This window comes from Manis javanica, chromosome 4 (genome assembly GCF_040802235.1).
Source record: "Manis javanica isolate MJ-LG chromosome 4, MJ_LKY, whole genome shotgun sequence".
Taxonomy (NCBI): Eukaryota; Metazoa; Chordata; class Mammalia; order Pholidota; family Manidae; genus Manis; species Manis javanica.
Window position 1 is genome coordinate 38,003,876 of NC_133159.1, and position 26,820 is coordinate 38,030,695.

A 26,820-nucleotide genomic window follows, 5' to 3' on the forward strand; every position below is an offset into this window, starting at 1 on the left:
AAATGTAAAGGCTAGCAGAGTAGATCTGAAAAAAGTGTATATGTCCCAATCTGTAGACAGATTTAGACGTGCTAAGACATTGCTCACCACTATACCTTACAAGTGATGTAGGATTCTGGTCACCGGAACTCACACGTGAAGCTCTGTGCATCCTCGGCCTCCTTGCATGAGAATTCAAAGCGAGTGCTCGGCCAGGCTTGTAAAGTGACAAAGCCTAGTACTATCAAAATGCTGAATTTCTATTATTGCTTTCAGTGCAGCTCCGCAGCTTGGTGATCGAATGCAAGTCCCTTCCTTTTTCTGAGCCTTTCTCCTCTGGACACGAGGAAGCCAGAGCAGACTGTTCCCAGGGTCTTCACATCCTTGGCATTCTGTGGTCACACTGGGCTTACCAAATACCAGCTTCAAAGCCATTAAGATGATAAAGCATTTCTAATGGGTTCTATTCAACCTCAGTGAAAGGTTTTTCATGTTAATTTTATATTAATATGCTATCTGCCAATCCCCCCCCCCAAATTTAAATACTTAGCTCCTTTGTTATTTCTTTTGCATTAGTTTTTAGTGAACTGTGCTACCCTTTAACCTCAAAGCAGGCCCTTCTCCGCACCGGGGAAGCTGGCGGCTGCCTTGCACAGGTGCACACATGGTGAGAATGTTATGTTTGCCTGCACTCCCCGCACTGCTCCAACACTGTTCACTGTTTAAAGTGTGGCCAAATCTCCATTCTCTTTTGATGCTCAAAACAACCTGGAGAAGAGCAGGGCATCACTGACCTGTGAGAGAGAGAAAGAGCCTCAGTTCGGAGAAGCTGAGTGGTTTGCTTGCGGCCTTGGTCCTGGAAGGAGGGGTCCTGCCTTCCAGCCCGGGGCTACCCCCACAGCAGTGCCAGGGCTCGGCTGTCTCAACTGCTGCCCCCTTCCTGGCTGAGATCAGGCTCCCAACTCCATCCTCATGCCCTGAATTTGCACGAATGGCATTATCCTCACACCTTAGCACACTCTGCCCCCCAACACACTGAGCACCCTCTGCTAGGTGACTGTCAGGATGCCGTGGCCAGAGCCCAGTCTGGCGTCCCAACTCAGCACCCAGGCTGTGGGCCTGCAGGAAGGGCTGAGCCATCCTATCCGCTCTCCCACGTGCCTCACCCTTTTCTTTGGTTTCTCACTATCTCCCCCGCCCCTGCTGCCTCATCACTCCTGTCTCCAACCCCGCCTTGCCTCTCCCTTCTGCTTTCCTTCTCTTGACTTTTGTCCCTCAGCCCCATGCAGGTCCTGGGGAAAGTGGCTCTGGGGCTGGTTCTGTGGGCTCTCCAGGGCCCAAGAGCAAACCCTAAGCCCAGCAGAGGCAGCCGCACTCCAGCAGAAGCTGACCAGCATCGAGGAGAAGCCACTCTGGAGAAGCGTCTGCAACGTTAATGCTGTCCTCCTGCTGGCCATCAATGTCTTCCTCTGGGGCTATTTTGCATAACTTCACATACCTGGCTTCAGCGGAGACAGGTTAAACACAGCCTGCCATCGAGATAGGCTTTTCTCCCACCTTGCTGTTGAAGCTGGAGACCACAGAAGCTGGGACTGCAGGAGCCCCTGCAGAGCAGCTCACCCGGTGTGCACACTGGACAAGGGGAGAAATGCCGGCCCAGAGAGAGCATGGGGTTTGCTCAGGGTCACACACTGCAGGACTCATGAACTGGGTCTCCTGACTCCAGCTCTCTTTCTATCACACCGCTTTCCATTCCTACCTCAAAAACACTGCTTCCCCCCTCTTGGCGAATCTCTTCAGGAATTTTACTGTATTTTGAGGTGAAAATGTGGGAGATACAAGAAAAGCAGTGGCAAGAACATTGCAGAAATCTAAATGCATCTTTGCTCACCTGTATCCCTTCCTTCCTCCTTCTTCTTGCCCTGTCTATCCAGTTCCCAGCCCCCAGGCAGCTATTTCTAGCAGACATCTACCCAGGAGGGACTTACCCTTCCATTGGTGGCTTTGCAGGGGTGCCTGTCAGGCCCAAAGGATGGAGGGACCAGGTGGAAAGGCACAAACAATGCAGCTGGCAGGGAGCTCGGGGGCAGGGACTCTCGGCACCACTCACCTTCTGCCTCTCCCTACCTGCACACACACGTGTGCAGTCTCCAGGGCCTTGGTGAACTTAAAGGCTACTTAGGGAGACATGACTTGTTGAAGAAAAGAGTCAGGACAGACTGCTCTGTGCTTAAGAGCAAGTGGAGGAGCCAGGGAAGCTGGGCCTATGACCCTCACCCTTTGCCTGCTAGGCATCCCCTGCCCTGGGAAGCTCCATGACCCTGCTTGGGTCCCTCCTCCAAAAGCTGTTCATGCCCACAACCAGGTCAAGGTCCCCCTGCTCTACACCTGTGGACCTGCTCCTGTGGCAGCGTGGGTCGCTGTGCGGTAATACTTGTCTCCTTCATGAGATCAGTACCCCAAGGGGCAAGGGCCAAGGACCACATCCTGAGTGACTGTGTACCCAGACATTAACGGGTGTTCGAAGATGTTATATTAGTATTCTTTAGGGTCCTGGTGGGCTCTGCACTGTGGCTGGCATGGTCACGCACAAGGTGGGGGGATTCTCCTTCAGTTGGTGGCGGAGTGATGACCTTACCATGGCCACCTGCATCCCAGAGTAGATACGTCCCCAGCACCCAGCATACAGCCTCATGGTCCCCTGACTTCGCTTTCAAAGAAAGTGTCAGAGTGACATATCTATATAATCATTTCATTGATATTCACCTAGACTGTAAGTTTCCCCCTGCCTCCCAACACCTAAAAGGTTACCTGCTACATCATGAGTGCTAAAAAACAAGTATTGCATGAATAAATGAAAGAATGAATTAATGAAAGAGTGAAAAAGGGTCCTTAGCAGAGGAAACCAAAAATTCAAAACAGAGGTGGGAAAAAACATGACAAACAGGAAACAAAAAATAGTGTAAGATGTCAGAATTGGCAAGTCCACTGCTAGTCCACACTGGCTCCTTTGGGAAAGTAAGCAAAAGGTGCCCTTCCTTCTTGGCATATGTGAGTCCTCTCCAGGGCTCACAGGTGGCAGTCAGAGCCCAGTCTGTGTTCCTGCCCCTCCATGCCCCTTGGCCAGGTGCATTTGTGCAGGGCACCAGCTGTATATCCATGCATGGTAGCCCTGCTGTGCTGGGAGCAGCTAGGGAGGGGAGCAGAGGTCAGCTGGGGTGCAGTGGGGGGTTCCCTGCCAAACTTGGGACTTCTTATCTCTTACCTGGATCTCTGCATCGTTTCTTGTCTATAATCTCTGTTCTCAATTTCTCCTCTTCCAATTCAGCCTAGGCACTAAAGTGAGGGTAACCTTTGTAAAATGTAAATCTTCCATTTGCCTGTTTAAGGTTCTATAGGAGACACTGTTTCCTAGCCTGGCATGAGGCCCTATAAAAACTGGTAGAAATACCCCCACGGTTCAGTCCTTGGGCTCGCTTCTCTATTCCAGCCAAAGAGAGGCTGTCCTATGCAGTGGTTAAAAGCAGGCCCTTGGCAAGTTGACCTTCGGCAACCAAGCCTTGGCTCTGCCACTTGGTAACTACATGATACTGAGAACATTGCTTAACCTCTCTCTGCTTCCTTCCTACCAAATGGAGATGGTAACTGCAGCTGCTTCATAGAATTGTTGAGAGGATTAAATGAGTTTATTCACATAAAGTATTTAAAGCAATGCCTGGTGCATAGTCATTGTTAAACTCAATGAACATTAGCTATTACTACTACTGTTAGTAGGTCAGCTGGGCACACAAGGAGGCATGATTGTACCTGGTCATGTTATTTTAGAGCCAGCATAACCTGCTATCAGAGCAAAAATGGAGGAGCAATACATTTTTCCTGAGCAATCAGGAAAGGATCTAAAAGAAAAGCACACACTGGAGCTGGCCTTTGGAGCATGGATAGGAGTTTTGAAGAAGTCATACAAGGTAGAAGGGACAGCATGTGCAAAGGTGGAAAGGTGTAAAAGTGCATGGTGAGTCCCGAAAAACAGGGATAGTATTTATTCATTTGCAAATACCAGTCCTATGATCACCTTTTGTTTCAGCCTCTCATCTCTGAGGAAGAGCTGTGAGGTTTCCCGAGAGATGTGGAAAAATTCTTGGTCCCCTGAATAGAACAGGCTGGAAGTGCAGGGGACTTCAAGTCCTGGGAGCAGCCCCCAACCAGGACAAACAAGAGTTGGTGGATGAGCACTGCCAGGTTCCTGCCTCTCCAGTGGGACAACTTTGGGCTTGTTCTAAACCACTCCAGAAGTTCTTGGGGGAACAGATCCCCAGTTGCCCCCAGAGTTAATCTGTTCATTAACACATCCTAAATTGCTGTCTTTCCTGCCCTGTCTGATGTTTTCCCTATGTTCCTGCTAGTGTTTCCTGGGATTGACCCTTCCCCACCCCTCAACATAAACCACTACACCTGTTTTCATGTATTGCTTCTGGGGAAACCAAACTAGATATCTTTTAAGACTTGAAGGTCCTTGAGTCCTAGCTTAATTTTGCTACTACTTACTTATGGGTCCTCTGCCCCAGTACCTTAGTTTATTCATCCTTGATAAGGAAGGGAAATGCAAAGATTTGAATTTGTTTTGATGAACTCCAGGGAGCCTTCTAATGCTAACACTGTATGCTTCTGATTCAATTCCACATATGGGCCCTTGATGGGGGAGGGGGTACAGGAAGAGCAAGTCACGTGCCAGCACACTTGAGTGGAAATAATGCAAATAGAAAGCACTAAAAAGTAGTTTTCAGAGAATTGAAATGGGTTTGCCATGAGCAATAACAACATTAAGAAATAGCTTTGGACTGTAGAAGGGTGATGTTTAAAAACAAATAGTGCTCTTAAAAATGCCATGAAGAAATGTTTTTAGAAGTAATTTGCAATTGAGCTTGGACCACAGAAGCACTCGATTTAAAATGTGAAACTCATTACTGTGTCCCTGGGTGTGAGAGTTCACATCAGTTAGAAGGGGGTGGGCGCTGCTAGAAGCCTAGGCAAACCCATGTCAGTTTTCCATTAACCTAGAACGGGTGTCTCTCTAGACTTCCAGCTCTGAGTAAGATTACTGTAATTCCTTCTTTTCTCCAGGGTGAAAAGTTGGGAGAACTTTAAAGGTTATATATAAATATAAATCCTAGAGACTTAAACTGAGTTAGTTACAGTTTACTTTCATATTTCAAAATCAAATCTCAGCTTTAGCCTGTACTCCCAATGTAGAAATGTCAGATTTTTTTTACTATGATCTGACATAAAATCTACAACTTTCACTTAAGGAAGAAGAAAAAAAGACTCCCACCATTATACCTTATCCCCTGAATAAAACACAAAAGCCTTGATTCACCTCTCAGTACAATTTGTATGTAAATTTTAACCCAGAATTCTGACTTCACCTGCAGGCCTCTCCCCATCACACTGCTCATATATGCCACATTCTTGGGGAATTGTTCTAGTTTCCAGGCACATGGAATAAACGTGCAAAAAATCTACAGTCCAAGCTAATAAAACATCTATGGTTAATCTAATGAAAAAGGCAGGCAAGTAAGCAGTACCTTGCCATAACGACTAAAATTAGAGGTAGGAACGACATACTTGGGAAAAACAGAAAAAAGGGCAACCAGTGAGCTGGTAGAGTTCAGGAGGGCTTCACAGAAATGACATTTAATGTGGATTCTGAAGGGCGTGTAGTGATTTTTGTGTGGAAAATGGAATGAAGAAGAACAAGTAGGCCAAGGGTATGGCATGTTTAGGGCAGAGTGAGACTTCTTGGTGTGGCTGCAGGAGAATGAAGCAGATCAGCCTGGGGAAGTGGGTGGAGGCAATCCTACGCACACAGACGAGCACTGCAATTTGGGCACCATGGTGCAGCTCCGAATGGCATAGGGTCAGGGATACATTGCAGGGTAATGAATGTATCCAAGGAGCAGCTTGTGGTTTGTCTTAGAAAGGCCATTATGCCAACAGAAAGAATGAATGAAAGGACCAGAGGATGCTAAGGGATGGCAGTTTACGAGGCTGTGGCGGAAGGAAGGAAGCAGGTATCTATCCACAGATGATGAACATGTCTATGCACACACCGGAGTACCATTTGGCTCTAGAAAGTTATGAAATTTTGATATATGTTGCATGGATGAACCTTGAAAACATTGCTTCAAGTGAAATAAGCCAGACAGAGGACATGAATGATTCCCCTTATATGAGGTACCTAGAATAGGCAGATTCACAGAGACACAAAGTACAATAGAAGTTCCCAGGGAGTGGGACAGGGGAGAAGGAGATACTGCTTAATGAGACCAGAGTTTATGTTGGGGATGATGACAAAGTTTTGGGTTTAGAGATTGGTGATGGATATACAGCATGATGAATGTATTAAATGTCACTAAATTGTACACTTACAAATGGTTAAAATGATAAATATTGTTATATTTATTCACAGTAAAAATATAAGGATTGTGGATGGATGGATGGATGGATGGATGGATGGATGGATGGATGGATGGATGGATGGATGAATGGATGAATGCTGCTGCAAGCGTAACAAAATGATGCATTCAGGCTTGAGTAAACATGTTGAGCTACCCGTGGGCTACATGTTTGCGTCTGCCCACATTTATCTGTATCTGTGGGTCTGGAGCTGGGCCAAGAAATCTGGGCTGTAAAACCTCTTCATAATTCCTGCTTTGGGAAAATACAACCAACCTCATGGAACTAGCATTAGGTCTATATTTTTGTCTTCAGGGTGGTGGTGCTGGCCCAGCAGAGTAAGTGATTTTTGGATAATGAGTTACTTGAGACTATTCTGGGAGAAAAGTGGGAAAGGGAAGGTGGAGCTTTTCTTTGCCCAGTCAGGTCTCTGCGAACTGGTTGGACCCCAAATGCTATAATAGAATTTGGAGGTGGAGGGCGGTGGAGGGCGGCAGAGGCAAGGACAGGACGTACTTGTCCCAGCTGCTGCAGTGCTGTTGGGGGAAGCAGCCTTCAACTACCAGCCCCAGCAGTGATTGCCTCGCTGCAGAGCCACCTTGCCCCAGGTTCTACCCTTCCGAGGGCAGCCCATATGCAACAACTAATAAGTACAAAGGCACAGCCATTTCAGCCGAATGTGAGATAACTCTGGGGGGTCATTTCAGCTCCAGAGCCCCGTGGGGTTGGCCAAGGCTGCTGTCAGGCCCACATCACAGCTCAGCTTCTCCTCCCACTTGATCCTGTGCCCTCCCTTTCACTGGTGGATCCAGGGCGCTCCCTCATAAACACCCTGCACACTAAACTCCAGCCTCTCAGTCTGAATACAACCTGTCGCAGGGTCTAAACGGCTGACCAAGCTCCTCTGATTTCACCTAGTCATGGTACTCACCAGAAGCACGAACTCGATCTCTGCAGACAGATCCTTATCTCTGCATTCTCCACGTGCACTGCTGGGTACTTAATGGCTATTTTCTGTTTTATAAGACAGAGTGTTAACAGGCTTCAATTAATCCATTTGGACAAGTAACAGAAAGACTATCATGTGTTCAGCAAATAATTCCCTTTTAGCTGCCCCAAAGACCCCCAGAGCAAGAGCCATGAAACCCTGTATGTTTTATTGTCTCTCTCCTGCAGCCCTGAAGTGTTTGCTGACATTTGAAGTCTGGTAATAATCATTGTCCCTTAGCCATGTTTCTGAGTCTTCAGGCAAATTCATGGCTGTCCCATTTTCTGAGTCAGATGTTCTCATTAACTAATCCATTCTAAACAGCCTTGCTTCCGGATATAAAGAGAGAAGAAGCAATAAACCTCTTTAAACTTCAGGGTTACAAAATTGCACTAAGAAAGGTTCTCAGTGGAAACACTGGATGGTCACAGAAGTTGGGTTTTATAAATAAAAAACAATATATCTGAGACTTCTATGTTGTGGTATGAATCAAATGAACCAACATAGGAACAAAAAGCTGCTCATTCAAAACCTTCTTGAGGGATTTAGTTTTTGTTCTGTTTTACTTTGCTTTATTTTTGTCTTTGTATACTTCCTTCATGACAAATTTGAAGCCCAATAAATTAAGCAAAGTACATTTTGCATTGTATCAAATTAATCCCAGAACACATAGATTGCCTAACAAAGGCAGAGATGCACAAACCTTTATAAATAAGGTTTAATCCATTTCAGATGGATTCATTCTTTAAAATTGTAACTGCCGATTTGAAGTAGCTAACATGTGTTGAACACTGATTATGTGCCAGCCACTCTGCTAATTCTCCCAGCCCACCGGAAATAGGAAGGACCTCTGTGCATGATGTGAATGATGCCCTCCGCAGTGGTGCAACAACATAATTTTCTTTTTTTCAGATGAGGCAATGGAGGCATAGAAGGATATAGCACTCTGCCACCATCTCACACAGTTGGTGCATGAAACAACAAGACTCAAATCAAGTTGGTTTGACTAAGCCAGGGCTTTTATTACCCAACATTGTGCCTCCTCCATTGCTATAAGATACAAGAATTAATCATGGCAGGATGTATAACGAGGTCTTGATTACCATGACTTCCTCCATCTTTGTTCTTTTCTCTGCCTACACTGTCCTTCTGCACATTTCTGCCTTCTGAAAGCCCGTGTATCCTCTATTGCCTAGCTCAAATGTCGATGAAATTTTCCCTAGACCTTTCCTTCCTCTAGAGGAATTAACCATATTCTCCCTTTGTCCTCTCAGTACTCTGCATATGGATATTTTGTTTTTCCAAGACAGAATAGTAGCAGCATTCAAAACTATTTAATGAATGCAACTCTAGTATGCATGCCTGATGTTGAGTTGAGGACATGTATTTCTCTTGCTCCATGAAACAGGAAAGGAGCATTTTCTCCTGCCCCTTTATGTGCCCACCATCCCCTGCATTTCTCTCTCTCTCTCTTTTTTTTTACTCTTCCTTCAGCCTCTAGAGTTCATGACTGGATTTGTTTGTAGTTATTACAGAATTTTTTTCATGTTGAAGTGTAATCCACCTATTTGTCCCCTTCTCCATAGGACTTTAATTTCCATCAGGGATAGAGTTTCACTCATTCTGTATTCCTTTTTCTTGGCACCTAGCACTGTGCCCAGCACATAAAGACTCAATCAAATTCCAGAAAATCCTTCTGTGACCTACTAGAGTTGTCTACCTGATGTATATTTTAGTATGTCTTAATTCAGGGGAAAAAAGCCTCTTATCAATGGTATAAATCTATAGGCTATAATTCCGAATGTATTTGAGATGAAGGTAAAGTGCTACTGAAAGAATAAAAAAATTATTAGCCCATTAAAAATGGCTACATAGAACATACAAAACCCTGTATTTTAGCTTTCTGTTTGTGATTAAAGAAAGGTTTCCATTTCAGAGAGAAGACACCATGAGCTTAAATAAAACACACTACAATGTCTGTATTGGGATAATGATTAATCTTCCATCATAGGTTGTACAGTACTATAGTTAAAGACATGCATTCTAACCAACCAGGAGGTAGAACTTGTATGGTATTGTAAACTATCACATAAAGGAATGTCAATGTGGTCTAAATGCACTTAAGCTTCTCTCATATTAAAATTTTTGTGAAATTAGAATATTACGCCAAAGTAATTTTATCCTTTCTTTAACTGAATTTGGAGGACAGATTGTTAACATTTACACTAACTCACTCTTCGGACACAGCAGGTTTGTCCACCTAGAGGAAACACAGAGCATACACAAACTTACCAGTCAAAGTTGATGCCATTCTATGAACAGTTGACAGGTCCTTGACAGGGCATTTTCCTTCTTGTTTTATACAATCATATCTAATTGGTAACCTGGTCTCCAAGCCTGTTCTACATCATGAACAGAAAATTAGAGGGGAAAAATTCTGAAATAATGAGATGTGCCGACTGTCAGCATGGGAAAGACAAACACTGGAGCAGTGCAAATGCTAAAAACAAAACAAAACAGAGCCATTTCAACATGGAGGCAGTCATTTCAGGCACAAATGGCTCTCCTGCAGTTAAACAGCCCTGTATTTAAACTGGCTGATACAATAACTGATGTTCACATTGGTAAGTCAGAATCACCAGGAATGCATTAAAATATATTCAGTATCCTCTGTTTTAAGGCGGTTAGGAAATACATGGTAACTTTAGAAGAGGTTCCAGTCAATAGTTAAAAGAACAAGAATTTTAATTAAACTATAATGGAACTACTTGAAAAATTCAGATATTCAGAACTCATCAGGTTCAAATGGTGGAAGTTTTTCTATTTTGGGATTTTGTATTAGGGAGAATGTAAAGCCTATCATGCTTGGTAATTTTCTTTAAAGGCAAAGCAAACTTTTTAATACCACTGCCTTTGCTAATTCAGATCCAACCTAAACATCATTCCTTTTTAAATTAGTTCACTTCTGACCATACCTAACTTGAAGTACAGCACAACTTATCTCAAATATCACATATGTGGTGGGGACAATCCTGCAGAGACTTTCAGATGAAAGCACAATGGTGTGTTGCTGGAAATAAAAGGGATAATCTCACTTTTATGCTCCCTTTCCCCCAGTCTTCACATTTGGTTTCATAATCAATACTGAAGAACTGCAATTTATGTAATTTGTGCTATTTCCAAGGAGTCCCCAATAGTATCCTAATTGTAATTATTCACATCTGGCAAGACTTCAGGTCTCACTGGACATAGTTTCTTATAAACAATAGGAGCTTAAGACAGGCTACATCCTTTATAATCACATATAAACTAACAAGTCAGATAATCATGCAGTGTTTCCAGTTTGCTATTTTATCTTCTGACAAGTTTTATAAAAGAAAGTGGAATAAGCCTAACTTGCATTACATACAAGCTGTTGCCTACACAAACGCCAGAAAAGGAAGCAAAACGAGCAGCCAGGACATATGGTGGTGAGCTGACAGCATCAAGAAACTAGGTCTGCATGAGCAACAAGGAACATCTTGAAATGTATAAAACATATGTGTTTTAGGAAGAAGATGAAGTGTTTCATAATAAAAACAGGACAAAGTGAACCATGAGTGCTGAATAAAGTTTTAATTAAAAATGGGTTTCTAGCTTTCAATGAGAATATGCAATATGCTTCACAGATGGATTTTATATTTAAGGCTTATCCAAACCAAAAAGTAAGTGAGACAAATAAAGCTTCTGAAAATGGCACAGAGGCTAAAATGTATGTAAATAATAGAGTTCTGGTACAAACAAACAAGGAGGGAAGAACAACTCTCTGTCATCCATTTTCTGCTTGCACATTGCATTAAGTAGAACATATAATCTACCTTTGGTGCAAACACATTTCTCCTTGGTTTAAATATATACTAAACACACACAATTAGGAAACAACATAAATGTCCAACCACAGAGGAATGGTTAAATTGCTTCATAGTGTATCAATGCAATATTAGATAATCATTAAAAATACATTTATGCATTATTTTAGAAAAATGAAGAAATGTGTATGTATTAACATTAAAGTAGTAAGATACAAAATTTGTCAAAAAAACTAACAACTTTGTAGAAATGCATAGAATATGACAATAATATATACAAAAGCTATTACTAAATTATCTCATTTTTACTGTCATATGAGTATTTCTAAAAACCTTCCAATTTTTATGCAGTTTTTTTAAAATCAGAAGAGAATTAATGGTTGAAAGGTCCAGCTAAAGCTGAAATATTTACCTAGAAAAACTGATATAAAGTAACAGTGACTCTAAGCTCATCAGAAAATATTTTTATATTAATCTCTTATATCCGAGTAATGGTGGTCCTTATCTGTATAGTTTCATTCTTGGTCCAAGGCAAGAAGGAATTAGCCCTAAAGTTCACTGGCTATGAGCAAACAATACATGAAACAGGCATTTAGCAGCTCAGGATGTGACAATTATGCTCTTTATGTACAAAGGGCCAGTGGCTGGATTTTACTGTTTTTTCCTTGGGAAAAAAAAAAGCCTAAGTCAAACATAAAAGGCTCTCTAAGGCTCTTTCTACTGCATTTAAACAGCATGAGTTTAAGCTGGAAAATCTCTGGCAATGACTTTAGTGTTTGAAAGTATCTTAATACCAGGAAATACTCTTCTATCTATTTACGAAATAGTTATTTTTTAAAGTTCAGCTGAGGTTTGAGTTTTATGTGAGATCCTTTAGATGGATCAAAAGTGAATTCAGAAACAGCTTTTCTTAAGATTTCATTTCATTTAGAAGTTAGAAGCTGTATTTGTATTGTCAGTACTTAATGGTGTTCTCCCCTGCATGAAACTCTAACTCCAGGCAAATGATCAACTTGCTGTCCCCAAACACTCCTAGCTACTCCTTATTTCCACACTTTTATGCTACTGCTCAATTGTTTTCACTTAAAATTCTTTTCTCCTTTCCTATTTTCATCCAACCATCTTTCAGAACTCATATCTCCCCTCTGTGCTCACAAAGCCTTTCAGATAAATGACTTTAGTTCCCTCTGTCTTTTGAATTCATTGACTCTTCAGCAGTTATAGATTGCTTTGTGATATCTTTTACTGTGGTCTTTTCCAGTATTTCTGTCATCTGCTAAACTAGATAGAAAATTCAGTGAGAATATTTAAGAATTTTTTTACATCATCTTTTTGTGTTTGACACACAAGTGCTCAGTAAATGTGCTGAAAGATGAAAGATGTCTGGAGAAATATAGACTACATAACCCTTACCCTTGGGCTTAATATGACCTTTGGGATGTCAGATAATAACTATTTAATGCTACTATGAGAATAAAATGGCATTATTTGAGGACCTCAAGATTTTTTGGTATGAGGACACAATTCAAATTCTATAGTAAGGTATAAGAAGGGCCTTGGTGTGATTTCAGCCTGTTTTTCACCCTCATGGCCCCAGTTTCACCATCTACCCCTCTACTCTAACCTCTTGCAGTCCCTGAATATGCTGTATGTCTTTAATGTCCACACAACCTCTGACGCCCTGCCTACCTCTCTTCTTCTGCTAAAATCATCCATTAACATCAGGATGAAAGGCTAATTCTTTTGTGATGTCTTCCTTCAGACATTAAGGAAGTGATTGCTTCCTTTCATGTTCCTAAAGCACCCACCCAAACATCTCCTTCATACATTTACTTATGTTGTATATATCCATGATACACTGGTCCTTTTACAACATACTGTACTCTAACGTGTTTGTGAGACGTCAGGTCTTCTTATTTATGTTATATTTGCCCAATGCCACTCAGAATATTTAGGCCATAGTAGGTAATCAGTGTTTTCCTAATGAATACATAAATGACTGGACTTGGCTCACTATTTAGATGAAGGGAGAAAAAAGCTTGGTATTTAAAGATTACCCATGAATAACTCAAAAGGTATATAATTCACGTGGAAATCAAGAACCAGCCATTATCCTTCTTCATTATCCTCTGCTGCCCACCTGCTGCTCTGCGAGGCTCCTGCAGACAGCCCACCAGCCCAGGCCATACAGGAGAGGGAAAGGAAAGAACAGATTAAGGAGTGGATGTTGCTTGGGCACCTTCTGTGTGCCAGGCCCTGGCTGGCGGTTAGTGGTGGTGGCTATACACAAATATATATATTTTTAAATGCTTGGAACTATACACAAATATATGTATGTTTTTAAATGTGAGTAATGGAAGACAAGCCTCCTCCAAATATAGAAGCAAATCAATCACTGAAAATCAAGCATCACCTCTTAAAATCCACTATTAAATCCAATACCTTAGGAAAATCAGGCAATAGAAGGAAAATGTACTATAGGATATTTATGTGAATATACTAATATCTGGGTTTAGTTCAGTCACTTAAACTCCAACTGTGTGACCAGCCAAAGACACTTAACCCGAACTCGACTTTTCCCATTTGTAAAAATGTAGACTAAAACCCCTGCCTTACCTAACTCACAACTGTGTTATGGAGAGATACAATAAAATAATTTAAGTAAACATGCTTAAAAATGGTAAACTATATAAAATACAAGCTATTATTTATCATAAAAGTTTGGTGGAAATACTTTTTGCATGGCTTAATATGTTTGCTAGTTAAAAATTCACTTAAGACAAACGTTCTTTTTCTCCCATTTTCCCAACAAAAAACACTTGAAAATACTTCCCAATTCAAAAGCTAGCATATTTTCTCTCATTTGGCAAAAACAATCCCTTCCTCCCTGGCTTTTCAGTGGAACTGAAATGAGTTTGACTGTTTTATTTAAGATTATCAATAAAAACCTCTCCAAATTATGCAGCTTCTATGCCAAAACACTTTTTTTATGCAGCACAGTTTTAGGAATATATATGTGAACAACCGCTGGGCCACAAAAGAGAATCGGGATAGCATATTTTTTCTATCCTTTAGGAAAATGGGCAGTATTTTTAACATGTCCTTGTTAAATAGAGTGGCAGATTCATTTTCAATATAACATGTTACTTAACAACAGATTATTATTAAAAACAGAAGGGGGGGAAGGGAGCTATATACTAGTAACTATTTCAGAAAAAACATTTCAGAGGAGTCCAATAGATAATCAGTCAGCTACATCACCATCATCATCTTCATAATAATAACAGTAAATAATATCAATATAGAGTCCTTACCATGTGCCAGACATTGCTTTAAGCACTTTGCATTTTTTTAACTAACTTAATCTTTATAATGACCACATGGGTTTGGTAATATTATCTTTATTTTACAGATTGAGAAACTGAGACACAAAGAAATCAGGTAACTTGTCCAAGGTCACACAGCTATTAAGTGGTTGAAGTGGGATTTGAATCTAGCTGTGTGACTACAGAGGCCGTGTACTTACTAGGCTATTTTTCTGGCAGTGAATATTCATATACAGTAAGATGCAATAACTAAAATATAATACTCATTAGCCAGCAATTTCCAAAAATAATTTTATCTTTTACTTATTTTATTTATATCTTAGGTTAGATCTCTAAAGGACATTTCCATAATTAAAATTTTTTACATTAACACTTCTGAAGAATTAAATTACATGGTAAACCTGAGTTGGATCTACTTAAAAAAAGGTATGTGTATATATGTGTGCATGTGTCTGTGTATGTATGTGTATAATACATGTGCATGCATAAACACACATACACACACTTCCATGACTATTGTCAAACAGTATTATTTTCTGAAAAAGGGGATTGCTGAGTCACATTCATTATAAATTCTTAAGATCTAGAGAGATGTCATCTGGCTGAGATTATCTAGTTACTTCTGTTGAATAGGGTGATTTACTGTAACTTTTACCACTAACATCCTCTGAATCAAATGAATATGGTTAATTTATAAGATGTAATTGTATTAAATCCAAAATAAACAAAGGAAAAATATAACAAAATTCCTAAGATTAAATCTGGTTTTATAGGACATACCCTCAAAGTAAATTTATTTTTATTTTAAAAATAAGACCTTAACAAGTGAGAGAAGTCACATAAACAGTTTAAATGGACAATATTCTGAGACACTGAAGTCATGCATTGGTTCACTTGTGAAATCTATACATAATACCTCTACCAAAGTGTACAAAGTATACAAGATTAACAGGATTTTAAAAAATAGAAATAATCACGCTAAGGCAGCTGTTTATGCCAGGGTGGATTTATGCACAAAACAATGAAACATTGACAGAGATAGGGTGCTGGATTATATAAAAGTATTTACTATTTGTCAAGCACAATGCTATAATCACTTTGCATCATTTACATAATATATTCTTCAGAGTAACCATGTTAGGTAGGTATCATTCTCATTTTATGAATAATAAAATTAAGACTCAATGTCTCTAGGTAGCACCATAGTACAGAATTCAAATCCAGGTATATATGGCACTTTCCATAATACTGCGCAACCTATATAAGTTAAAAAACTAATAAATTTAAGAGCCATACCAAAAAATCTGAATAACTCAGTCTTTTTTTTAATTTTGGTATCATTAATCTACAATTACATGAAGAACATGGTTTACTAGGCTTCCCCCTTCACCAAGTCCCCCCCACGTACCCCTTCACAGTCACTGTCCATCAGCATAGTAAGATGCTGTAAAATCACTACTTGTCTTCTCTGTGTTGCACAGTCCTCACCGTGCCCCTCCCACACTATACATGCTAATCGTAATGCCCCCTTTCTTTTTCCCCACCCTTAGCCCTCCCTTCCCACCCATCCTCCCCAGTCCCTTTCCCTTTGGTAACTGTTAGTCCATTCTTGGGTTCTGTTATTCTGCTGCTGTTTTGTTCCTTCAGTTTTCCTTTGTTCTTATACTCCACATATGAGTGAAATCATTTGGTACTTGTCTTTCTCCACCTGGCTTATTTCACTGAGCATAATAGCCTCCAGCACCATCCATGTTGTTGCGAATGGGAGGATTTGTTTTTTTCTTATGGCTGTGTAATATTCCATTGTGTATATGTACCACATCTTCTTTATCCATTCATCTACTGATGGACATTTCAGTTGCTTCCATATCTTGGCTATTGTAAATAGTGCTGTGATAAACATAGGGGTGCATCTGTCTTTTTCAAACTGGAGTGCTGCATTCTTAGGGTAAATTCCTAGAAGTGGAATTCCTGGGTCAAATGGTATTTCTATTTGAGCATTTTGAGGAAACTCCATACTGCTTTCCACAATGATTGAACTAATTTACATTCCCACCAGCAGTGTAGGAGGGTTCCCTTTTTTCCACAACCTCGCCAGCATTTGTTTTTGTTTGTCTTTTTGATGATGGCCATCCTTACTGGTGTGAGGTGATATCTCACTGTGGTTTTAATTTGCATTTCTCTGATGACAATTGATGTGGAGCATCTTTTCATGTGTCTGTTGGCCATGTGAATTTCTTCTTTAGAGAACTGTCTATTCAGCTCCTCTGCCCATTTTTTAATTGGATTATTTGTTTTTTGTTTGTTGAGGTGTGTGAGCTCTTTATATATTTTGGATGTCAACCCTTTATCAGATCTGTCATTTATGAACATATTCTCCCATACTGTAGGATACCTTTTTGTTCTATCGATGGTGTCCTTTGCTGTACAGAAGCTTTTTAGCTTGATATATTTCCACTTGTTCATTTTTGTTTTTGTTTCCCTTGCCCAGGGAGATATGTTCATGAAGAAATCACTCATGTTTATGTCCATGAGATTTTTGCCTATGTTTTCATCTAAGATTTTTATGATTTCATGACTTACATTTGGGTCTTTGATCCATTTCAAATTTACTTTTGTGTATGGGGTTTGACAGTGATCCAGTTTCATTCTCTTACATGTAGCTGTCCAGTTTTGCCAGCACCATCTGTTGAAGAGACTGTCATTTCCCCATTGTATATCCATGGCTCCTTTATCGTATATTAATTGGCCATATATGTTTGGGTTAATGTTTGAAGTTTCTATTCTGTTCCACTGGTCTGTGGCTGTTCTTGTGCCAGTACCAAATTGTCTTGATTATTGTGGCTTTGTAGTAGAGCTTGAAGTTAGGGAGCAAGATCCCCCTTCCCCCACTTTATTCTTCCTTCTCAGGATTGCTTTGGCTATTCAGGGCCTTTGGTAGTTCCATATGAGTTTTTGAACTATTTGTTCCAGTTCATTGAAGAATGCTATTGGTAATTTGATAGGGATTGCATCAAATCTGTATATTGCTTTGGGCAGGATGACCATTTTGACGATATCCTAGCCAGGAGCATGGGATGAGTTTCCATTTGTTAGTGCCCTCTTTAATTTCTCTTAAGAGTGTCTTGTAGTTTTCAGGGTATAGGTCTTTCACTTCCTTGGTTAGGTTTATTCCTAGGTATTTTATTCTTTTTGATGCTATTGTGAATGGAATTGTTTTCCTGATTTCTCTTTCTATTAGTTCATTGTTAGTGTATAGGAAAGCCACAGATTTCTGTGTGTTAATTTTGTATCCTGCAACTTTGCTGAATTCTGATATTAGTTCTAGTAGTTTTGGAGTGGAGTCTTCAGGGTTTTTTATGTACAATATCATGTCATCTGCAAATAGTGACAGTTTAACTTCTTCTTTACCAATCTGGATTCCTTGTATTTCTTTGTTTCGTCTAATTGCCGTGGCTAGGACCTCCATTACTATGTTAAATAACAGTGGGGAGAGTGGGCAGCCCTGTCTTGTTCCCGATCTCAGAGGAAAAGCTTTCAGCCTCTCGCTGTTCAGTATGATGTTAGCTGTAGGTTTATCATATATGGCCTTTATTATGTTGAGGTACTTGCCCTCTATGCCCATTTTGTTGAGAGTTTTTATCATGAATGGATGTTGAATTTTGTTGAATGCTTTTTCAGCATCTATGGAGATGATCATGTGGTTTTTGTCCTTCTTTTTGTTGATGTGGTGGATGATGTTGATGGATTTTCGAATATTGTATCATCCTTGCATCCCTGGGATGAATCCCACTTGGTCATGGTGTATGATCCTTTTGATGTATTTTTGAATTCGGTTTGCTAATATTTTGTTGAGTATTTTTGCATCTATGTTCATCATGGATATTGTTCTGTAGTTTTCTTTTTTGGTGGGGTCTTTGCCTGATTTTGGTATTAGGCTGATGTGAATAACTCAGTCTTATAATGACTTTGAGTATTTTTTTTAATGTTCATTCATGTAGCTCATATCCCATTTTTTCCCTCTAATCAGATCTTCAAGATCTTTCAGAATACTACATCTCTGCACTGACTTGGAATTTTTGTTTTTATAGCCTATACTGAACACCATACATTGTATAAGATGCTCCACAGGCATCTTTAAATGATCACAACAACTCTATGAAAATACCTTCCATTTTACAAGTGAGAAAATAAGTTCAGAAAGGTTAAGTAAACAGAGGTGACAAATTCAGAGAGAGAAATCCAAGCTTTGTTCAACTTGAGATCCAACAGTGTTATTATTATTATGCCAGATGGAATATTTTCCAATTGCAAATTCCTTTTCCCAGATCATTTCCAAGAAGCAATTATGATAGTGCCTAATATATGTCAAAGAATTTCCACATTTATTTTCCTATTTCATCCTAATACTCCTCTGAGGAATGGAGGGTAATATTTATCAATATCCTATTTCACAGGTAGAAACATGAGGTTCAGAAAAGTTAAGAAGGAAGTGCTCTTTCTACTATACAATGGTGCTGTCAATCCCCCGGAAATAGACCTTTCTGAAAATCTATATACACCTAAATCCTTCTTTAACACTTTGTTTGTATGTATCACTCATTTTACAAAAAAGACACACAAAAACACTCCTGTTAAGGATGAGATTCATTGATAAAACAAAGACTCTAACAGGATATACATTCTCATTTCTGTTACATATGTTCAAAAACACTAAAGGTTTGCTCTCAGCTTATTTCTGAACTATATCACAAACTAAAAAACCTAAACTTCCTCAAACTTTTATTGCAATAGAAATGTAATGATGCTTGTAACAGTTTTTTAACTTTTGGATTTTAATATAGCCACCACCTATGCTCTTTTGTTTATTATTTGCATGGAATACCATTTTTTCACTCCTTCACTTTTACCCTTATGTGTGTTGTTAAATATAAAGTGAGTCTCTTGTAGACAGCATATAGCCGTGTCTTGTTTTATTGTCTGTTCAATTACTTTGTTTCTTTTGATTGAGGAGTTCAGTCCATTTATGTATAAGATAATTATTGATAGGAAAGGACTTACTTTTGTCATTTTGTTTTGTAGTTCTTTTCTTCCTCTCTTGTTGTCTTCCTTTGGACTTTGCTGAATTTTTTGTAGTGATATTCTTTGATTCCTTTATTTTTTTATTATCTTCTGTATGTATTTGTGTATGTGGTTACCATGTGGCTTGTTAAAATATCCATACTACCCAAAGTGATTACTTTAATTCCTTTGGTTTAAGAACTTTAAAGAAGACATTAAGTTGGGGATGGAAAGTAAACTCCCCCACCAAAATGCCTGAAAACTTTGATATACTACACAAATTGAAGCAGACTACATTCTCTTCCATTAGGTTTTGTCTTGCATGAGGGGGACTGTCCCAAGTTCACTCTGGATTCAGTGAGACTGAATAACAACAACAGAATGTTGTGAATAAAAGGGCTTGTACCAAGCGTTATTCTCAGGGTGGCAGGTCAAGTGCTGGAATCACATCTGCCTTTGGAAAGTCCACAATCCGAATCCCTCTCCTTTTCAGTCTCTGTCTCTGCCTCTGGGCAGAGTACTATAGAGCTCTTTCTATAGTAACACAAATTATAATGGCTCACTGCCAATGGGTGTGTAAGCATTAGCCTCTGCAGTAGGCCAATTACATCATCAAGTAGATTAGGGTTAAGTGAGGATCCTGGCCATAGGAACTTCCATTTTCCCTACAGGCTAGACCAGTAGAAAAAGATACATAGTCCAGTAGACCAGTAGAAAGTACATAAGAAAGTCACTGAATAATTTGGTTTGTTAAGTGATATAATAAAGATATGCCCAGATTATGGTGCTGGTGATACAAAGATGAAGAAACACACCTATGCTAGAAGAGCCTAATCAGACCATAAAAGTAAAATTGAGGAAATCCACAGATATTATACTGTGATAGTTTACATTCCTGATGCTCCATCAATAGTCAAGGTAAGCTTCTTGATTTCAGGAACCCTGATTTATCTAACTTGTGTTCAGTACTTATGTGCAGGTGATCTATAAAAATGCAGCAAGTTTTACTTTTTTGATTATTTATAGATAAACCTATTTTCTTCAAAATCAATTATTTTTGGTAAAAAGAGTAGGGGCTTCTTAACTATTAACCTTTAGAGAACAGAGTAGGTGTATGTGGAGAAAGGTTCCTATGGCCAGGATTCTCACCTGATCCTGGTCAGCTTGCTCACTACCCATGTGTGGGCAATACATTGTTATTGATTCTACATAAAGAGCTCCACCCAGTGCTCTGGGCTGCTGCACAGCTGCAGGCTGCAAGGCTGCAGGAGAGCAGAGACTGGGGTGGTGGCAGCGCCGAGGATAGATACTGAGACAGCTGCAGGGGGCAGAGTCCCAGAGGCAGAGACCGGCTTGCTGATTGCAGACCTACTCTGAGTGGATGGGATTCTAGTGACTGATCTGCACTGTGGAAATAAAGTTGGGTATAAACCCTTTTACGCCAACAAAGTTCCATTGTCACTTTTTTCAGTCTCAGTGAATCCACAGTGAACTTGTCCAGGGCTGAAACCCACAGGCAAGACAGTGTGGCAGTATATAAGCTCCTATCTGTCTGTGTTGAGTTATTTTCCTCCTACTTTACAAATCCTAGTAAATGATTTTCTAAGGCTTATGCTATCCAGGCCAGCTAGATAGCGTTTCAACCAATTTCAATTATCATCTCTCTCTGAAGCTTATGACATCTCTAAAAATACTGAGACTTTCTTTTTGGCCTCACAGAATTTCTGTCTTCTATTATAGTACTTCTCTCACCGTAAGTGTCAGTTTCCTCTCTCAAACTCAAGTCAGGAACTATGTTTTTGTTTATCTCTGGATAATCAGTCAATCAGTACCTTACAGACTGCCTGGAACAAAGTAGACCTTCAATAATATCTGTTAAATGTGTGAAGAGTCATAAGTTCTAGTTGTCTAAGAAACTTAATATAATTAAACACAAAGTAGCTCATTCAGGGATAAATAATACTCTCATAATAACTCATTAACAAAAAGTTGGGTTCTCTCTTACCTCTTCATTTTGTGCATGGATTTCAAGATAGTTAGAAAATGTGGGATGTGGGGGGAGGATATCTTTCTTAATTTCTAAAAGGGTGATCCTTAACTAACTTGCTATCACCAGGGCCCTAATAATAAGCAAAAAATGCAATTGCTTGGGGTCCACTACTCTCAGGCGCCTATTATGGTCACTTACTAATCAGTACAAGAGCAACATAGAGCTTTCATTTATTTTTATTTGACTTTAAAAACCTGTTTTTCTATTCTTGTGTCCTTCCAAGTTCTAGGTCTTTATTTTCAACAGATCACTGGGCATTTTCTACTATCCCACCTCTACCCTTATAAAACCTCATCAGTATTTAGTTTATTCCATCTTGATTTCCCATTCTTTAAAGTCCTTCCCATCTTTCAGTGTCCAGCTCAAAGGTCACCTTCTAATGCTGCTCCTGGCCTGCCAATTCCCTTTGCCATTCTTACTGCACTCATTCGCTCCCATCATCTGCAACCTTGCACGCCATCTCCAACTAAGGCACATGATTCCTGAACAATCATATCTCTCTCCTATTTTCACATTTTTGCAATTTCTGTTATATCAAGCTAGAATCCCCGATTCCCATTCTTATAACATAGATTTACCAAACCTCTGGAAATGCTAAGTACACTGTTGTTTGTCTCTCAATACTCTTCATGACTGTGGGAAGATATATTTAAAATTTTTATACCCTCTAAATCCAACATAGTACTCAGTAAATATGTGATGAATGAGTGGATGAATGCTTGAATGTGTTACTAGGCTAAGATCCTAAGGCAAGGTAAAAATAAAGAAAAATAATTGTAAAATGATGGAGTCACTATGGAAAAGAGTTTGGAAGTTCCTCAAAACATTAAACATAGTTTCCATATGACTTAGTAATTCCACTCTTAGGTGTATACTTAAGAGAAATGAAAAGGTATGTCCTTATAAACACTTGTACACAAATATTCATACCAGTACTTTTCATAATATCCCCAAAGTGGAAACAATGAAAATGTCCATAAATGGATAAACAAAATGTGGTACAGCCATACAACAGATTATTATTTAGTAATAAAAAGAAATGAAGTACTCATGTATGTTATAACATGGATAAACTCTGAAAACATGCTAAGTGAAAGAAGCCAGACACAAAAGGTCACATATGATTCATGAAATATCCAAAATCAGCATAGAAACAGAAAGCAGGTTTGTGGTTGCCAGTTGAGGAAAGAAGGGAGTGAGGAGTTATAATGGGTATAGAATGTTTTTTTGGAGTGATGAAATATTTTACAATTAGTGGTTATAGTTGCACAACAGTGAATATACCAAAGACCTCTCAATTGTATACTTTTGAAGGGTGATTTTCATAGAATGTGAATTATATGTCAATAAAGCTATTACTGGAAAATGAACACAATAATGAGAATCCTCTATTTGCTCCAGATTTTTAATCAGGGACTTGCTCTTTTAGGTCACAACATGGCCTAGAACTTCCTGATTTTCACAGTAATCAGTTACACAATTATAGAAATGTTGAAACATTGAAAGATCATTCTGAATTAATCCCTTCATCACCTTATAGGTAAGAAAACTGAGCTCCAAGATAAATGACTTAAACAAGATTATGCAAGTAGTAGTGGTTCCAGGGAAGACTCATTCTCAGTTCAATGATTCATCTTTTTTCTTAGCTGAACTGACATTTTCCTTACTAAAACTGTTCTTTTTATTGAAAGAAAAAAATACATTAAAAGGAAAGTAAGATCCATTTGTCTTTTGAAGTCGGAATAACTGTTACTAGATTGTAGGAAATACAGAGAAAAGGTTAAGAAAATAAACTGCACCTTCCTGTTTCTTTCGATGTGAAAACACAACTATTAGTTCTTAAAGGTTTTAAAGATAATACAATATAAGAATTCCCAGTAATAGTTAAAGATAGCAACAAAGACCACTCCTTCATTTAGAGGATAGAGACAGACTCTTAGCAAAGATGCTATGTATCTGGAAATTTGTACCTGATCCTTCAGAGAGATGTCAGATTTAATCCACAGGACAACGTCTTTCAGAATATCATTTTCTTAAATTCCCCTTTGAGACCCATTTTTTGTTGCCTTTGTCATAGTCAATGGCAGATTCAGGTGCACTAGGTAATGTCTGTGCTACTTACTCAGGAGATTTTCTATGGTAGCAAAGGTTTTCTTTGAAGTTCAAATTTGTTCTTTTCACCAAGCAGCAAGTTTTAAATGGAGGAATTTTTCATTTGATTAGACAAACACACAACCAAAAAAAAGCAAAAACAAAACATAAAACATAAGTGTCACTGAGAATTAAAAAAAATCATTATTAAATGTTGATCTTCAAAAGCTTATTGTACAAAACATCATTATATAACTCACAGTCAGAGGTTAATTCAGTGATGCTTTAGTCCACCATATCCACAACTGATGTCCACATGTACCTTAGGATAGTGTTTGACAGGGAGTGTGGGTAGTTGAAGGGAGCAGAATGGGAGGGAAGAAGTGGCCATAAAAGCAAATACTGTTACACACTCAACTTAGTTTAGGAAATTCTGGGTTAACTCAAAAAATACCTAACAAGCACCAACCTGTATCAGACTCTACTAGATGCTAGAACAAAACAGGTTTATGCTGGGATTTCTTAGAGGCTCTAACATGCTAGTGTTCATTCTGACTCTAAGGAGCGCATGTCCCAATTTGCTTTGAGAGCTCCAGTTTATAACTGTTGTTTCAGCATCAGTAGCACCCCCTTTCATTGTTCTCATCCCACCTATGACTCTCTCAGGGGTGAATATAGTGCACAGATGTGCCTAAACTTTAACGACCAATGAAATCCTTGTATCTACATTCCTATAGCCATTTCTAGAGCAGTGGTTCACAGAACATTGCTCAGGAAATGCTAATCTACTATATTCTCTTCATTTGATAACTAAGGAAACTGAGGATCAGAGAATTAAAGAGACTCAGCCAGAAAATGGCAGAGATGGGACGAAAGCCTAGGACTCTGGCCCCCATCTCTGATGTGCTTTCCAATGTATCACAGATGGCCATACTAAAATACACTTAACATGAAGTTTAAAAATCCTATTATTAGATAACAAGTATTAATGTATTTTCTCCTAAAATAAGTTATCCAATTTTACATGTTAACTTTAATTTTAATGGAGTCCAAGTCAGTTTTAAAAAAAATTGTAACAGTAGAATTCAAAATTGGAGTCACTGAAAAACATTATCTTGTAGTCAACTCTCCAGGTCTATAAGCCAAGTTCATTCATGTCCTATTATTTGTATTCTTTCCACTCACTCTCTGGTAAATAGGAGGTAACTGGTTTCTTCATATCTTCAAAGCATTGCTGGCTTTACAGATGTACGTTTGGTGGGGGGGTAGGAACAACAGGCTTTTCAGTACAGAATTTTGCTATGATATTTTACTCCCCTTTATGGTTCCAAGTGTCCTTTAAAGTAAGAATACTACTGTCTTGGGCCATTCAGTGCCTTTGAAAACTCTAAAGTGGTTAAAGTAAATATAATTCCTTTATTTTTTCTGAGTTTCTACATCCTTACTAACAGAAAGTATTTTTTTTTATTTTGGCTGCACCAAAAGATATGCCCTTACAGAAAATCATGCAAAGGATTCTGCCTCTAAAAGTCAGAAATTCACATTTTGGGTCACACATGGCACTGCTGTTTCTAGGTAATTGTTATGCATTGAAGGAAACTTAGGTAGTTTAGAGAAGAAAGAGTGAATGACTAGACAAACTTTAAAAAGAAAGCTACATCTTATTAGTTAAGAAATACAAGTAGTCTTTTCTGTGGTGGGGTGAAAGGTAGAAAATATTAGTTAAAGCAGGGCTTAAGCTCTTGGGAAATTCATTTCAGTACAATACATCTTTCTGCTCATTTCGTAGAAAAAGAAATTAATATTCATTAAATCTTATGCAAGATAACTAGTCAAGTAGAAAGAAAGAAAATTACAAGGTGACTAAGGCAGAAGAATATTTCTAGAGAGAGTATTCTTGGACTTGGAGATAGATATTCTTCCTCGTCATCAGATTGGAAGCTGTGATTGCATTGCACCGCTTTGACTTTTGAAACACAGCACTCTCTTCTGTGATACAGAAAAAAAGGCTTCCCTATGATAATTTACCCTTTGAAGTAATGAACCTATTCAAGTCTAACTACTGTACTCAGTTAGAACCACCTGATGAAATAAAGGAATACAGGTATATTGATCACATCAAACATTTTCATTGAGAAGGTAACATGAGCATTCATACAGTTTATTGTGGATGGTCTCAGAAGCTTTCCTGTGTATGAGAAACAGAACCACAGGCCTTTTTGTATAAGTTCCTATATATCTTGTCCATGCTGTTCTCAAAGATGGGTCGGTGGGATTTTCCTTTATAAGAGGCTGCCCTGTTGGACCAGTATTCGCCATCATCAAAATGGAGAGTACCACGTGGCTGCTGAAATAAGCTATAAAAAAGGATTAAAAGATTAAAACTAGTGAAACTAAATGTGAGGTAGTACTATATAAATCAAATATTTACTGAGTAGTTAATGGGTATGGGCTACTCAAATAGTGACACTATTTGCATGAAATTACTACAAAACAATAAAATGAAAATCATGTGTCAAGAAACACAGTTAAAAAAGAATTCAGAGAAGAGAGAAAGGGCAGCATGGTAAAAGCAGAGCACAGACGGTGTGGTATGGCCAGTCACGCGAGCGCCCAGCCTCTGAAGTCAGGCAGACTTGGAATAGAATGACAGCTTACTCCTTAATAAAGCTGTGGGGTCTTAGGCAATTTATTTAATTGTCCAGTCTCAGCTTCCTTTGTTGTACTTTTGTAGTTTTTTAAACATCAAAGAGAAGGTATGTAAAGTACAGGGCTTACTTTGCACGCAGAAGTGACTGAATATGAGGTACTGAACTACTATGTATATTTATATATTATATATACTTACATATTTTTATCAAAAAGTCTTACAACCTTCTGAAGTTCGAAACTGTGGAAACTGAGACTAAGTGAAATCAATGTGACTTGCCTAAGACTAATCAGCTAGTAAATGCCAGAATGGGATACTATGGCTGTGGCCCTAAGGCTTTCTACTACAGTATATTGCGATTGTCCTCAAGGAGT

General features: G+C 39.1%; 2 protein-coding genes across 8 annotated transcripts in view; one reads left to right on the top strand and one right to left on the bottom strand.

The window, feature by feature from the left end:
• Nucleotides 1-16,071, top strand: part of SLC5A9 (solute carrier family 5 member 9) — a 40,112-nt gene extending 24,041 nt beyond the window's left edge. For 3 of the 4 annotated variants that reach the window (XM_073233893.1, XM_073233896.1, XM_073233894.1), the window contains one exon: nt 1,259-16,071. In XM_073233893.1, the coding sequence (XP_073089994.1) occupies nt 1,259-1,467 (209 nt within the window). In that variant the 3' untranslated portion in view covers nt 1,468-16,071. Of the gene's footprint in view, nt 1-255; nt 1,214-1,258 lie in introns of those variants that run through there. The other variant, XM_073233895.1, reaches the window with a different exon arrangement.
• Nucleotides 16,072-16,207: 136 nt separating this feature from the next.
• SPATA6 (spermatogenesis associated 6) overlaps nt 16,208-26,820 on the bottom strand; it is a 149,205-nt gene continuing 138,592 nt past the window's right edge. For all 4 annotated transcript variants that reach the window (XM_037021958.2, XM_037021957.2, XM_073233899.1 and 1 more), the window contains one exon: nt 16,208-26,153. In XM_037021958.2, coding sequence (XP_036877853.1) covers nt 25,973-26,153 — 181 coding nt within the window. In that variant the 3' untranslated portion in view covers nt 16,208-25,972. The remainder of the gene's footprint in view (nt 26,154-26,820) is intronic.